At 36.8% G+C, this 15,502-nt stretch overlaps 1 protein-coding gene across 1 annotated transcript in view; it reads left to right on the forward strand.

Annotated features, from left to right (window-relative positions):
• shot (dystonin-like protein short stop) overlaps positions 1-15,502 on the forward strand; it is a 1,304,552-nt gene that overhangs the window by 1,097,629 nt on the left and 191,421 nt on the right. Inside the window, exon 80 of the mRNA XM_090402172.1 lies at positions 10,894-11,166. Within this exon, the coding sequence (XP_090258298.1) occupies positions 10,894-11,166 (273 nt within the window). The remainder of the gene's footprint in view (positions 1-10,893; positions 11,167-15,502) is intronic.

Genomic DNA, 15,502 nt, shown 5'->3' on the forward strand with positions numbered 1-15,502 from the left:
GTTGGAGAGGGTCAAGAAGCAATTGATCAAAATAGTCAAAATCAAAATATTAATAAAGGTTGAGACTTATCCTGTAGGAAAAGTATACACATAAAGGTTTAAGCAAGAACAACATAAACACACACATCCCATTCTTAATCCCAATATAATAATAATATTGCAATCATTCTGATGTGTTTTAATAGCCTGTAGGAAAAGTAAATATACTTAAAGAATACATATAAAGGTTAAAACAAGAACAACACGCACTTCATTTCATTTACCTGAGGAAAGCTCTTTAATTAATACTCTTTTTTTCGTAAAACAGTTCAGTTAGCAATTTGCATGAAGTTATTTGTGTAGGACTTTGTGCTTTTCACTTTGTTATTATTATCTAAGACCTCCAGGGAGTCAAAGGTTCATTGAGGAAGGCTATAAATCACTCCATTCTAGATATCATACCTTTCCTTACTCATTCTCACTAGATGCACTCACCACTTCAACAGGCAAACTGTTTCATTTACCAGCTGCTCTGTGAAAGAAAAATATAGCTTTTACTTCTTTCTTAACTGTGAACAAACTTAACTTCTGTGAGCACCCCTTTGTTCTCTCCTTACATTCCATGTAAAGAAAAATTTCATCAGATGATATCCTATAATACCTATTCAGAAGTTTGTAGATCTCTGTCTTATCACTACTCTTTCTCCTATTAACCAGTCTATAGTTCACATATCCACAAGCTGTCCTGATAATCTAAATTCTACCCAATATAATCTTTGTAACTTTTCTTTGCTCTGCCCTTTACACAGCGTCTTTGTTTCCTTGGAACCCAGTTGACCAAATCTGTGCATAGTAGTTCAGGTATGGTCTTATCAAAGCCTTGTAAACAGGTAAAGTGACTTTCTTATCCTTACATGTTAATTTTCGCTTGTTGGAGTGGTCTCTAGGAATGATGTCCATTTTCTTATCATATTCCATGGTATTGATGATAATAATGGTATCACTTCCCTGTCAGACGTAGTGATAACTATGCTGTTATCTTTATGTAGCTTATTGAGTTGGCAGGGAGATATATTTCTTTTGGGAAGCAAAGATCTAGAAAGTGAACTGACAGTGTCGAGCCTAATGTTATTAGCTGTTTTGGATAATTTATAGCAGGGAGAATCAGTGGTATCTACTATCAGTCTTCGGTGTGGAATGCAGGAATTGGATTTATGAATTTTAGGCAAGCCATATATCTGGGTTGACAGTAACTGAAGGGTTTGAATTTTTTTGCAATGTCGAGAGGCCAGGAAGAAACTTTTTTTTGAGTAGGCTTTTTAATTTCTTGATTTGCGATTTAGGATGATAATCTAAATGTCTGTAGGTGAAGCAGTCTCTAAGAATGATATCCATTTTCTTAATGTATACACTGGCATTGAGGATAAGGGTAGCATTTCCCTTGTCAGACCTAGCTATGACTATTCTGTTATCTTTATGTAGCTTATTGAGGGCATTGAGCTGTCAGGGAGATAGATTTCTTTTAGGAAGCAGATATCTAGAAGGTGAACTGGCAATATCAAGCTTAATGTTATTAGCTGGGTGGATAATAACATTAGGCTTGACATCCCATAGTGCATTATGGGATACTAAGGCAAGTGATGTGGTCATTGGCTTCTTTATACAAGTTTCCCAGTCCTGAAAATAGTTCAGGTGCAAACTTTGTTTGCTTACACTTGGTTAAAAGATTTAAACCAATAATATGATTTCTTGGTATCTTTAATTTATAGTATAGCCAAGTAGAAAAACTTCCAACAATCACCTCACTAGTCTTCGCCCTAGAATCCAATTTAAAGGAAACTAATAATAGTCTGGCCTTTCTAGACACCTTGGTTACCTGCCTGCCTAATGGTAATCTGTCCTATTCAGTGTATACGAAACCCACTCACATAAGCAGATACATTCAAAACTTTCCCATCATTCTCCCTCTCAACAATACGGTGTCAAAGAAACACTAACCCATGGAGCTTATAACCTTTGTTACATTTAGACCTCTCTTGCAACAGAACTCAGTCATATACACCACACTTTTCTGTCTAATGGTTACAATTCCCACAATATCAAAAAAAAGAATCAATCCTTCCCCCAATCTATGAACTCTTCAAAAATATTTTAGTAATGCTATCACGATCTCCTATTTCCAAGGTACATCAGAAAAAGTATCCAGAATGTTAAAGAAATACAATCTTTGCACCACTTTCAAGGCTCCACTTAAAACTATCAACCCTTATCTGCTTTACTAAAGACAAGCTCCCACGTGTATATAGAGTTCTTTGTTCCTGCAAGTTAACATTATGGACAAACAGGAAGATCAACTACCATCAGAATGCAAGAACTTAAAAAATACATCTGCAGTCATGACTATGGTCAATCTGACCTTGCAGACTACACTTTGGATACAGATCACAGAATCAATTGGAAAAAGACCATCATACTCTGTTATAGTAAATTTAGAAGAGAAAAACGTTTTATAATCTGCTGCTGCTGCTATTTGAAATCAGCCTAATTTGAATAAATGTGGTTGCATAAAACTCCTCAAAATATGGGAAACACTAATACTTCGAGATACCAATTTACATCCTGGGCTGCAATAGGCATCCATAGAGGATACCCCCACCTAGTTAGAACTCTAGTTTTTCGTCCACGTGTTTCACTTTAGTGCTGTGTGTGTATGTGTGTGTGTGTTACAAGTCTCATTTGTAGTCCCTGACAATTCTCTTTAACTGAGATGAAATATTGGAAGCATTAAATGTTTTTAATTATTCAAAATTAAGTGGATATTGAATACCACATTATTTCTTAGCCAAATAAGAAACTCAAAGATAAGAAATCTGATCTAAGAGTTTCATGCCGAATATAGAAAACTATATAAAGATCGGCGAGTCCAAGCGTAAGCCAACACCTGGTAGTGCAATGTTAGGGCGACTCGTAGTAAAGGTGGAGTAAGCTCCGATCACTGTTCTTAGTATTTTCCCATAATATAAAACACAGCTCCTAGGAGATGTAGAACTGTGTTTTACATTATGGGAAAATACTAAGAACAGTGATCGGAGCTTACTCCACCTTTACTACAAGTCACTCTACTAGCATTGCACTACCAGGTGTTGGCTTACTCTTAATATAGTTTTCTATATTCAGCATGAAACACTTAGATCAGATTTCCTATCTTTGAGTTTCTTATTCAGCTAAGATATAATGTGGTATTCAATATCCACTTAATTTTGAATAATTTTACTTCACTGAAGCCTATTGGCTCATATTTCAGTAAATGTTTTTAATTGTTTCCTAGTGCTGTTTTGTTCTGTTAAACTTCTATCATACACAAAACCCATCATACCTCTCCTTCAACTCATTTACTGTCAGGGAACATGCAACTAATTCTGGCAATCCATCCACTCATTCACCACTCTCTACACAAAAAATTTGGTCCCCACACCCTTACTAACCACATTCTTACATAATTGTCATGGATGACCTCTAGTTCTCTGACTATTTTCTTCTATTGAAAACTTTCCTTTGCATCAATTTGATAAAAACTTATAATATCTTATAAGTTTTTATCATGACTCTCTTTTCTGCCTATCAACTAAACTTTGTAACCTACACACCTTCCATTTCACAGACCTGTCACCAGCTTAGTCACTTGTCTCTGAATCCTGATCCCCAAGAAATCTAGGGGATCAAATCTGTGCTAAGTAGTCGAGATGCAGCCAAATCATGCCCTTGTAAAGAGGGATGTAATCCTTGAGCTGTTTATCAACTTTTGCAGTATGCCCTCAGAACTTCAGCTCTCTGTCCAAGATTATTCTCAACTTCCTAGCATCATCAGTATGATACACTGTTTGTAACCTTTTCAACCTAATGTGCATTTTGCAATATTAAATTGACAATCATTATTCTTTGCCCACAATGCCAATTTATTAAATCGTCCTGCATTGAAATCTGCATCACCTTTATCAACTATTGCTCTGCCTGGTGGTTATCAGCAAACAATTAACATCCTGCATAAATATTTCCCTATATCATTGATGTACAAATTAAAGAGTAGTCACCCTCGATACCCTAGATTTCACTACTCTCATGTCTTTCAACCCCCCCTCCCCGATACATGCTACTAGCTTTATATCCATTCCTATTTGCTCCAACTTTTGTAATAGTTTTCCATATGGTATTCTGTCAGATGCCTCTGCAAAGTCTAGCAGTATCATACATAGCTATTTCCTTTATCCAGTTCTGCTGTCACATTTATTATAAAATGTGAATAAATTATTAGGACAAGACCTACCCTTTACATACCCATGCTGCCCACTACATCATATTCCTATCCACCCACTGTTAGATTTTGACTTTGACCAACTTTTCCAATACTTTAACAATGACTCCTGATATATTAATTGGTCTGTGGTTTGCTGTCTCTGTCTTGGTGGCACTTTTGTGCAATGAAACTATTTTACCTTCTTTCATTTCCACTCCCTTGGAACCTTGCCAGAGCTGAGACTTAGATTCAACTACTACTTCAGAGGCAGTGCCAGTTCTCTTTCACATTCATGTAGTACACAGGCTGACATGCCATCCAGTACCACTGTGTATTCACATTGATATTTTTCAATATGTTAAACATCTCCTGTTCATCTACCACAATTTGATATGCATGTCTGCAACAGCAAAATATCCACTTGGATGATAAACCTTTACAAAATGATTACTCAGCAACTTAACTATTTCTTTTGTCTTTGTCACCTTCCTACCATCAGCACTGTTTCAAGTCATCCCAACATAGTCATTTTTCCTCTTACACATAAGGAAAAAAAAACTTTTGGATTTACTTTGACCTGTTTACTTAATTTTCTCTCATAATCTGATTTAGCCATCTTACCATACTAGTCACCCCTTCTTGCTTGCACTTTGTACTGCTCATGAGTATGCTGATCACCGATTTTTTTATATTCCCTCCACAGTTTTTTCTTGCAGCTCTTGCTTTATATTTCTACTCATCCAATTAATCCCTGCTCAGTTTATCCTGCTGACCTTGGGTGTGCAGTCTGATACTCCTTCTCTCAAGCAATCTCTGACCATTTCCTAATACTGACATTCTTTCCTTGTAACTTCTATATCTGTCATAATTATTAGCCTTATCATTCATCATAAATCCTTTCTTGATAGAGAATTGCACATGTTTAGCAACTTCCAGAACAAGATTGCATGGTCACTTTTTTCAGTTGCTATTGTTATCATATCCAACACTCTCAGACCTTTTGTCCCTTCTTTAACATGTTGCTGTATAACTTCCTTTACATTCTGTCCTTGTACCTGTATCATTTTCTGCTAACCAGATCTCGCTAATGCTTATAACTTTGGGCCAAATTGAGCTGTGCAATGCCAAAAACTTTGCTCCCTTATTTCTGATACTTCTTTGCATTCATGTACATACATTTCAACATCCCCTTGTACCCACAATTACCCTTGTATAATGTTATTACTGGCGATTTTTGAAATGGAAACCTGTTAAATCTCATTCAGCATTGCATAATCATTTCTGTACACACACATACAGTTATTTACCCCAGGGTGGCCGCAGACGCATACTTGATTGCATCCCCCTAATATCTAGTTTTGCTGGATTTTTACTTCCAAACTCTCACCAAACAACACTTTTGTCAAACATCTAACTCCCAAACTATTCAAATACAGTTCAGCAGGCATATATAATTCCTTTCGTCCATCATATTCACTCCGTACATCTATAACTGCCACCATTCCTCCTGCACAATCATTTCCTCATTGACTCATTACCAATCAGGATTCTTCTTCCCAGTTCTGTCCTACCATACTGAGGCAGTAGACTCACAGTCTTTATCTTCTTACTCTTCATTTTCACTTGTTTCAACGCTCTTTCATATCCTCTCTCATTGCATATTTCTCTCCTTTCAAATAATTTTTCCTGCCCAAACAATGAACTTTTACATTTCACCCTTCTGCAAACATCCTTCATCTATACACCTGAGAAACATACTTTCTTCACTTTCTCATTTAGCATACCTCTTATCTAACACTCTTTGACCTAGATTTCCTTCATTCACATGCTACTTGAGAAAGTTGTCTCACAACAACTCAATAAATTCTGCTTCAGTCTTATCATGAGATTTCTCTTTTATCCAATAAATGTTTGATAATTAACGTCACCCATATGATCACTGCTTAAGTGTCCCCATCAGGGTAAAGTGGCAGTGCATTTCATCATGCCCTGCAACTGAAGCACCAGGTTTGTAGCAAAACCCCACCATATTTCATACTACATAGCCTAAAACTCACTGCTACGTGGGACATTATTGCTTTCATGTGTTTCTACAAGTACACTCAAATCATCTGGTATCATTAGTAGTACTCCTCTCCTATCTCTTCTGTCATTCCTAAAAATGCTATCTACACTTTATGCTCGATTCTAGTTACAATGTCTGATAGTCAGGTTTCACTAATGCCAACAGTCTTAGGTTGCAGCATATTCAATAAAGCAGCGAACTCAATCCCTTTGCTTTTGATGCTAATGGCATTTGCATATAGATATAACAAATACCACCTGGTCTTTTCTTATAATTAGATATTCGGTATGTTTGACCTATCTCTTTTCCCTCATCCAGACACACACAAAAGGTCTGAATCCAAAGCATTTATTTCTACTCCTTTGCCAGAGGCATAACTGTGTTCAAAGCCATTCATATCTTTATCATATTTGAATACTAGCTGAACTTTCACACACATTTTCCACATTCCTCCCAGATATATGACTCAGAGAATTTGTAATCTCTTTTGCATTGTCCTCTGGATTATGTTTACAGACATAGATGCATTCTTGATATTACTATCTTCTTAATAATTTTATGGTATTTTCATTGCTGATCTTATGGTGGTACCTTCTCAAAATACTACCAACAGCTGTTGGAAAGTACTCTGCAGTAGCACATTCCAACATAAGCAGATAATTGTACATTTAAAAGTTAATAAACTCCATTACTGCAGCCTCTCAGAACTTTTATTGGCAATACACCCACTACAACTGTACTCTGTTGTAATGGGTAATTGCTTATTGTAATTAATACACCATCATCATCATCAAATTCCTGCCATGTACCCTCAAGGGGTGTACAGGATATGACAGTACTACATGAAAAAATTACATCATTACTAACTTCCTATTTACAATTTTCCTCCAAATCAGTCTGTTACTTGTCAAGACTCCAACATTATCAGATCTTATATTTCTATCGTCTAAGGCACTTTGTACCGTATCAATCCACCTATATCTTGGTCTTCCTCTGGGTCGTTTTCCTGCCAACCTGGCAGAGAACACTTGTTTTGCTAATCTTTCCTCTCCCATTTTATTTAAGTGACCATACCATCTGAGATTAGCTCTGCTAACGCATTCCTGGATGCTGACAATGTCAAGTTCTTTCCTAATATCCTCATTTTTAATATGATATTGCCATTGATGCCATCTGTTCACGCCTCTAATCTTTCTCAGGACTCTCATATCTGCGGTCTCTAGTCTTTGGTCAAGTGTTTTACTTCTGACCCAGCTCTCAGATCCATAAGTTAAAATTGGTTTGAACACAGTCTTGTATACAGCTAATTTAGTGTTCCGACTAATTTCTTTCTTATTCCATATGAATTTATTCAATTGACTTCCCACGATACCAGCTTTGCTGATTCTCTTGTCTATTTCTATATTTAGTTTACCATCTTCAGTAAAAATTGTGCCTAAGTAGCTGAAATGTTTTACTTGTTCCACAGGTTCTCCATTCACAACACAGTTGACATTTTCAATGATTCTGCCTATTTTCATTGTCTTTGTCTTTTTATTGCTGACCTTCATACCATATCTATTACAACAGCTATTCAATTTAGTCTCTGAAGCTATTCAGTTTAGAACTCTGAAGGAAACATTGATTGATTCTGCCAGAGAGGCATGTGGTGAGGTTGTGTGCAAGGATAAAAAAATAATTAATACACTAGGATGAGAAAAGACCACATTGTGGTAAGCAAATTTCATAATTTTTGAGCAATGGGGACCAATTCTTTTCTTTTTTTCCCCCTTTTTATCCAATAAAATTATTTTAATGTTGCAATTATAGTGATGCAGTATGTACACTGCTTGGAAAGAAGTCAGCTTACATCCCCCATGGGCAAGGTGCATCATGCAGTGTAACGAGTCATATATTTGTAGCTGGTATAAATTACAGGAATATGATGTTCCCCCATCAGTGCAACTGTGTCCATGTGAAATGGTTGTAAGAAAGGAACTGAGGAATTTCAAAGAGGCATTATGTTGCAGGCCTATCTGTTCAGCAAATTGTTGACAAATTAAACCATCCCAGGTCAACAATCAGTGATACTATACTAAAATGGAAGCACAGAGATCAACTGCAAGTGCTGCCTGCAGTGGATGACCCACCACACCCACATGGCTGTAGTGTGTGCTATGAGGGATAATATGTAAAAACCACCATTGTTGGCTGATGTTGTTTGTGGAGTTCCAGGCATCAACTGCAACATAAATCTGCAGAAAAACAATCTGAGACTCACAACATGGGTTTCCATTGTAGGACCGCAATATGCAAGCCCCACATCACCTAAACGAACATGTAGCATCATCTTCAGTGGTGCAGAGAGTGTGTACAATGGAATGTGGAAGCTTGGAAAGCTCTGTTAAGGAGTGATGAATCATGCTGCACCTTCTATCATGCAGATGGATGAGTGTGACTGATGCCCAGTGAAAGTCTCTTACCAGAGTGTGTAACCCCAACAATAAAATTCAGAGGTCATGATGTGATGGTATGGTCCTGTTTTTCCTGGTTTGGCCTTTGATCTCTGCTTGTAATGCACCATGTCATTAAGGCTGCTGCTGTAACTATGTGGTTTGTGGACATGAATGTCACCACACTTGACTGACCTCCACAGATCCCTGATCTCAACCCTATTGAACAATTGTCCACGCGGTTAGCCTAGTGGCTATGCGCTTTGCAACCATATGCCTGGGGAAGGAGTGCCCTAAGTTCGATTCCCGTCAACGGCGTGAGGAGCTTAAGGGAGCTTCCTCAACCATGGCCAAGTTAGCCAGTCTTGGGCATGGACAGCAGGGTTTTTTCCACAAGTTTATCTGGGATTTTTCATCCTGCAAGCAGGCAAACTGGTCCAGTGAACACACACGGATTACAGTCAGGAATACTGACCCAGCCATAGGTCTGATTCGTCAGCTATGCCGGTTCCGGAGCTCAGATAAAATTTGGGGGGACTGAGATGGTGCCGTACCTCCATGTGAAGGGGATCACGGCCATCATCATACGATTATTATTATTATTAATTGTGGGATGAACTGGAGCATCAGGTTAGGTCAATGGACATCTATTCCACAACATTCCAGAACCTCATTACATGCCTACAGGAAGAATGGTCCAGAATTCCCATTGATAGCTATCATGCACTTGTGTTAAGTATGCCCCATTGGATTGCTACAGTCATCGCAGAGGAAGGAGGTCTTAAATCTTATTGAGGTGAGCACATGGCTGTTTGTTGCTCACACTTTGGTGTCAATGGACTTCATTCCAAGCAGTGTAGGTAGTGTTCTTAATGTAATATTTTAAAAAAAAATGCTTTTTATTACTATTTCTTTTTCAAGAAAACATTTGTATTAAAATAAACACAACTGTAACTTATACTCTAATTTATAAATAAATAAAACGTAAAATGTCTTTTTTGGGAAACCTGCTCAGAAAATGGATTGTAGATAAACAGAACTATCCATTTCATTTTCAGAAAAATAAAATTATAATAAATACTCAAAATGAAAAAAAAAAAAGTTTTTTTGACAACAGGTTTTAAGGCAAATCACAACTCTAGTTGTGAAATTGCTGTTCATTAATTTGATAAACATTGCTGCAACTTCAGTAAGATAGGTGAGAAGCATACCTCATAAGAGAAATCTGATTCCCTGCTTGGGATTCAGAGTTACTCCATTTATTTTTAGAGAGAGAAATTCAGTTTCAGCTATTCTCCTGTTATTGTGATTGGTGTGTGCAACAAATAGTAATATTTCATTGTTGATTAGATGTACATTAAATATCAACCACCCATTGATCTCTTTCAGCTTGTTCAGTGATGTGGAGTTTCATATTCAAATCCAGAAACTTTTTTAACATTAACATTTGACCTCCATGGAGTCAGAGACTTATTGTGGAAGTTTAAGTTTACTAGTTTTTATTTGAAATTAATTCACTAGCATCTGTTTTCCTTTTTTTGTAAGGACATCGCCACTAAGTAAACAGCTCACCAATTTAGAAAATTACATTGAATCACTAAAGCTCTGTTAATAATTATCTTTTTTTTTTTCGGGGGGGGGGGGGGGGGGGGTCAGTGTTTGAAGCCCAGATAATACTTGTCAGAAATAGGCAATATGAAATTGCACTCCTTTCAACTTTAAAAAAAAAAAAAAAAAAATCCCTTTCCTTGAAAAATGGAAAATCGTTTGATCATATTTGACTATGATTTTGATTTAATGCATTTCAGAAGTTCATAGTATAAACAGTATAACACTAAACAGACACCCATTACATTTTTTTTTAGCTGGTACTTTGAAATTTATTTTGAGTGGCACCTAAAACTTGAATATACCTTTAAGGGAAGAGTATTTGAAATTGTCACAATAACTAGTGTTTTTATTTTATATATGTTTGAAACAGTAATGTTAATCTCGTATTAGCATTACTAACATCATGAGGATCATTAATTCTTATTGGTTGAATGATATAATTTCTCATTAATTAGAACTTTTTTCTGTTTTATGATTAAACAAATTTATAATTTGAGTATGTTCATTAATAGGCTGAACAACTACACAAAGCAGTACACATGTTATTGGAATGGTTATCAGATGCAGAAATGAAATTTCGATTTGCTGGTCCATTGCCAGATGATGAAGAAACCACCAGGCAACAAATCACTGAGCATAAGCGCTTCATGCAAGATATGGCAGAGCAAGAGGTTAACAAAAACAATACAATTTCTCATGCTCAAGAAATTTTGCAGAAATGTCACCCAGATGGTGTGTCTGTCATTAGACACTGGATTACAATTATTCAATCCCGATGGGAAGAAGTAAGTCATTATATAGTTCATTGTTGTTTTGCTGTAAGCATATTATATATTTTAAAACATTGACTACTGTTTTTTGGATTATTTTCCATTACTTTTAATATAGATTATATTTTTGCCAACTTTCATTAAATGGTCTCTCAGACTATATTTAAAATGTAGCATTGGTAATTTTATGTCTTCTTTCTCACTGGAAATTTATTGTTTGTTTCTTACATATAGATAGGCTTTTTGGTGTTATTCATTACAGCACTTCATAAACAACATCAAAGAAAAATAGATAATTAATTTACTTAATTTACTAATATTTTACTGTATTCCCAACCACCATACTCAGAATACAAAATTACAAGTGTGGTTGACATGCACTTAGATAGTTGTAGACAGTTCAAATTGTGAATGAAAAGGAACTAATGTCCTGATAAGGTGCCCTCAAGAAACCAGATTAAAAATGAACTTAATTCAGAAAAGTTGCCTTAATATGGTCTTAGAATGATGTTTGAAATCCAGTGAATTATTAGTAAGTTCAATAGATTATTTTAATGTTTATACTGTGAAGCACTGTTATGAATAACAACCAACACCTAAGCCTGTCTTATACATACTCAAATTCTACTTGGAGAAACTCTCGAATTTAAGCCGCATCCAAAAGATATTATTGATGGGGGGGGGGGGGGTCAAAACCTCCTTGGATGCATGTGGTTCCAAAAATTAACAAATCCTAAGCCCCCCCCCCTTTTTTTTTTTCCCATTAGTTGATAGAATAGTGTAGTTTAGGATATTAAAAGCAGTAATGGTAGCACATGATGGTGGAATTAAGCAGAAGTTTCTAAGTTGCATTTCTGAGCATGTGCATAAGTGAAAAAAAAACCTTAGTGAATGTTGCTGGGCATTCAGCTGTCTGTGGAGTAAAAAAGGAACACAGCAGGAGAAACTGGCATTTCTGTGTCTTCACTATATAGAGACTAGACAGAAATTAGAAGAAAGGTTTGAAATAGAAGACTGAAACAGAATATTCTTGTATAAAGAGATGTGTGCAGTTTTTAGTTTATTAAACTATACAGGATTTATTTCAGTTAAGGCTATAAAGGAACTTTATTGCTTGCCATTTCATATAGAAAGTGAGGTTATAGAAGTGTGTTGGACAAAGTCAAGATATATTTTCTTTGGTGTTCTGTGATTTTAAGATTCAAGAAGAATTTAACTGTTGTGTTGCTGTCATATAGAGTGCACTTTTTTGTTTTAGTCTTTCTCTTGTGTGAACACTCAAGAAGGAATAAGAATTCTGTGGGCGGCAAGAGACTAAAGTTCCAGACATTTTGTCGATATAGGATAATATCTGTTGGCTTGTCGTTGAAAGGTGGCTGGCTCTATAGCAAATGTGTTTTTCATGTTGATCGAAGTTGTAATCTGAAGAATACATTGGCACTTGCATAGATACGTTTATATAGGTTTGATGTATTGATTTGTGTTTTTTTGTGAATTAAAGAATTTTATTTTGGTTACAAGAGTGTGAAGACTCAATCTCTTAATGGATTTAATAGTTAAATAGGTCAATTTAAGAAGTTAAGTAACATATGAGATATCTTGGGATATGAACCTGTGTGCAAGGTTAATCAGGAATTTAGTTTCAAGCTTTTTATTTGAATTTAAGAGTTTTAACCACTCGATGAGTTTGGAGGGAAAAAGTATAAAAATGTACCACCACCACCAGCGCGCGCGTGCGCGCACACACACACACACACACACACACACACACATAGACACCTTTCCATCTTTTATCAAAAATTCTGTTCACTCTAAAACCTTAAAGAAGATTCATTTATCATGGTCAGCTTTGATATTATGTTTTTATTTACCACTGCATCATTGATAAAGGCCCTTGACCTTATAAAATCACTTTTCCTTTCTGAGTGTTATGTCTCTTATTTTTCCTATTTATTATCTTTAACTTTATATTTTATCCTATGTTATTATCAGTTGATTAGTTTGCTGACAAATTTATAGTTATTTTATGACTGCGCCAGCCGGCAACTGAATCCTGATATACTATCTTAGATTACTATGAAAAAAGAATGCAGGGATCAAGAGGTTTGCAGTCATGGTCCCGTTTCTTTAGTTACTTATGGATTTCCCCCTAATGCACAATTCGTAATTTTTCAAGCGGTAATTCAATCCACAGAAACATGACAGACTCATTTGGTTTAAACATAAGAAATACATTTATTTTGTATAATAAATTTAGTTTAATCCTTTATCCAAGTGTGAGCAAACAAAGTTTGCGCCTGAAAGTATCTTCAGGACTGGGTTAAGGTGGTACACACCAGGGCAACTCGTTGCAAAGGTGGAGCAAGCTACCAACACTTCTATCCTAGTATCTCCTATAATGCAAAACACATCTCCTTGCGGATATGTCTATTGTTATGCATTAAGGGAAGGGCCACTACCCAGACCGGTTTCGACCTTTATTGAGGTCTCTTCAGTGGGAGCCAGGCCCAAGTCGAGATAACAGGCAGAAGCATTAGCAGGTCATCTCCACCTATAGGAATTGCCAGTTGGTGTGCCACCCTTTTTTAATAAATTACTCTGGATTTAGAGAAAGATGTTGAAAGTTTATTTTCCACTTGGTTAGAGTATAATAAATTTAGTTTAATCCTTTATCCAAGTGTGAGCAAACAAAGTTTGCGCCTGAAAGTATCTTCAGGACTGGGTTAAGGTGGTACACACCAGGGCAACTCGTTGCAAAGGTGGAGCAAGCTACCAACACTTCTATCCTAGTATCTCCTATAATGCAAAACACATCTCCTTGCGGATATGTCTATTGTTATGCATTAAGGGAAGGGCCACTACCCAGACCGGTTTCGACCTTTATTGAGGTCTCTTCAGTGGGAGCCAGGCCCAAGTCGAGATAACAGGCAGAAGCATTAGCAGGTCATCTCCACCTATAGGAATTGCCAGTTGGTAGTGTTGACCAACAGAAGTGTTGGTAGCTTGCTCCACCTTTGCAACGAGTTGCCCTGGTGTGTACCACCTTAACCCAGTCCTGAAGATACTTTCAGGCGCAAACTTTGTTTGCTCACACTTGGATAAAGGATTAAACTAAATTTATTATACTCTAACCAAGTGGAAAATAAACTTTCAACATCTTTCTCTAAATCCAGAGTAATTTATTAAAAAAGGGTGGCACACCAACTGGCAATTCCTATAGGTGGAGATGACCTGCTAATGCTTCTGCCTGTTATCTCGACTTGGGCCTGGCTCCCACTGAAGAGACCTCAATAAAGGTCGAAACCGGTCTGGGTAGTGGCCCTTCCCTTAATGCATAACAATAGACATATCCGCAAGGAGATGTGTTTTGCATTATAGGAGATACTAGGATAGAAGTGTTGGTAGCTTGCTCCACCTTTGCAACGAGTTGCCCTGGTGTGTACCACCTTAACCCAGTCCTGAAGATACTTTCAGGCGCAAACTTTGTTTGCTCACACTTGGATAAAGGATTAAACTAAATTTATTATACTCTAACCAAGTGGAAAATAAACTTTCAACATTTATTTTGGCAAAAAACATAGAGATACACTTTAGTCAATCTTTCAACTCTAAAAGAGTCTGAGCTTCCCCCCCCTTTGTTAAATTAACACATCCAAAAGGTTCTGCTCTACAATCTCTTATATTATCAAAATCATACTCTTCCTTATACAGGGTGTTCGGGATAAATTTGACATATTTATAATTAATTATATTTTTCCGTAAGTTACATGTATTAACACCACACTTCTCTTCATTTAAAAGTTTGGACCCTTCTTCATTCATATACAAGATGTCAGAAAGGATGGATAGCTGGAACCCACCTGAATCATGGAAGAGAATAACTTGTATCATGATGATTCGTGCCCGCCATCAAAATAAGGATATTACGACTGCTGCCCAATGCTCCCTGAATACAGTAAAAACAATCAGGCATGAATTAGAGACTTGCAATGGTGACTACGAGGATGTAGCAAGAAGAAAGATCCCTAGCAGACGATCTGATTGCATTCGTACAGCAGAATTCCTCGCAAATCTGCAGGAACAGGTGTTGAAGAACCCTGGCAATGGAATTCGGGCTTTGTTCGTGGAGTTGCTAACTGTAGTCAAGCCCTGGATAACAAGGGTAGCCAATGGTAGGCCGTATGTATGGCAGCAGGATTCGGCCCCTTGCCACACCTCTGGGAAAAGTCAAAAATGGTTGTCTGAAAATTTCTACGACTTCACCAGTCCAAATGTTTGGCCTCCAAACTCCCCAGACCTTAACCCCATGGATTATTTTGTATGGGGCGCAGTTGAAAAAGACACCAATCGC

This window comes from Typopeltis vanoorti, chromosome 12, assembly GCF_054136105.1.
Source record: "Typopeltis vanoorti isolate ZY-2024b chromosome 12, IOZ_Tvanoo_1.0, whole genome shotgun sequence".
Taxonomy (NCBI): domain Eukaryota; kingdom Metazoa; phylum Arthropoda; class Arachnida; order Uropygi; family Thelyphonidae; genus Typopeltis; species Typopeltis vanoorti.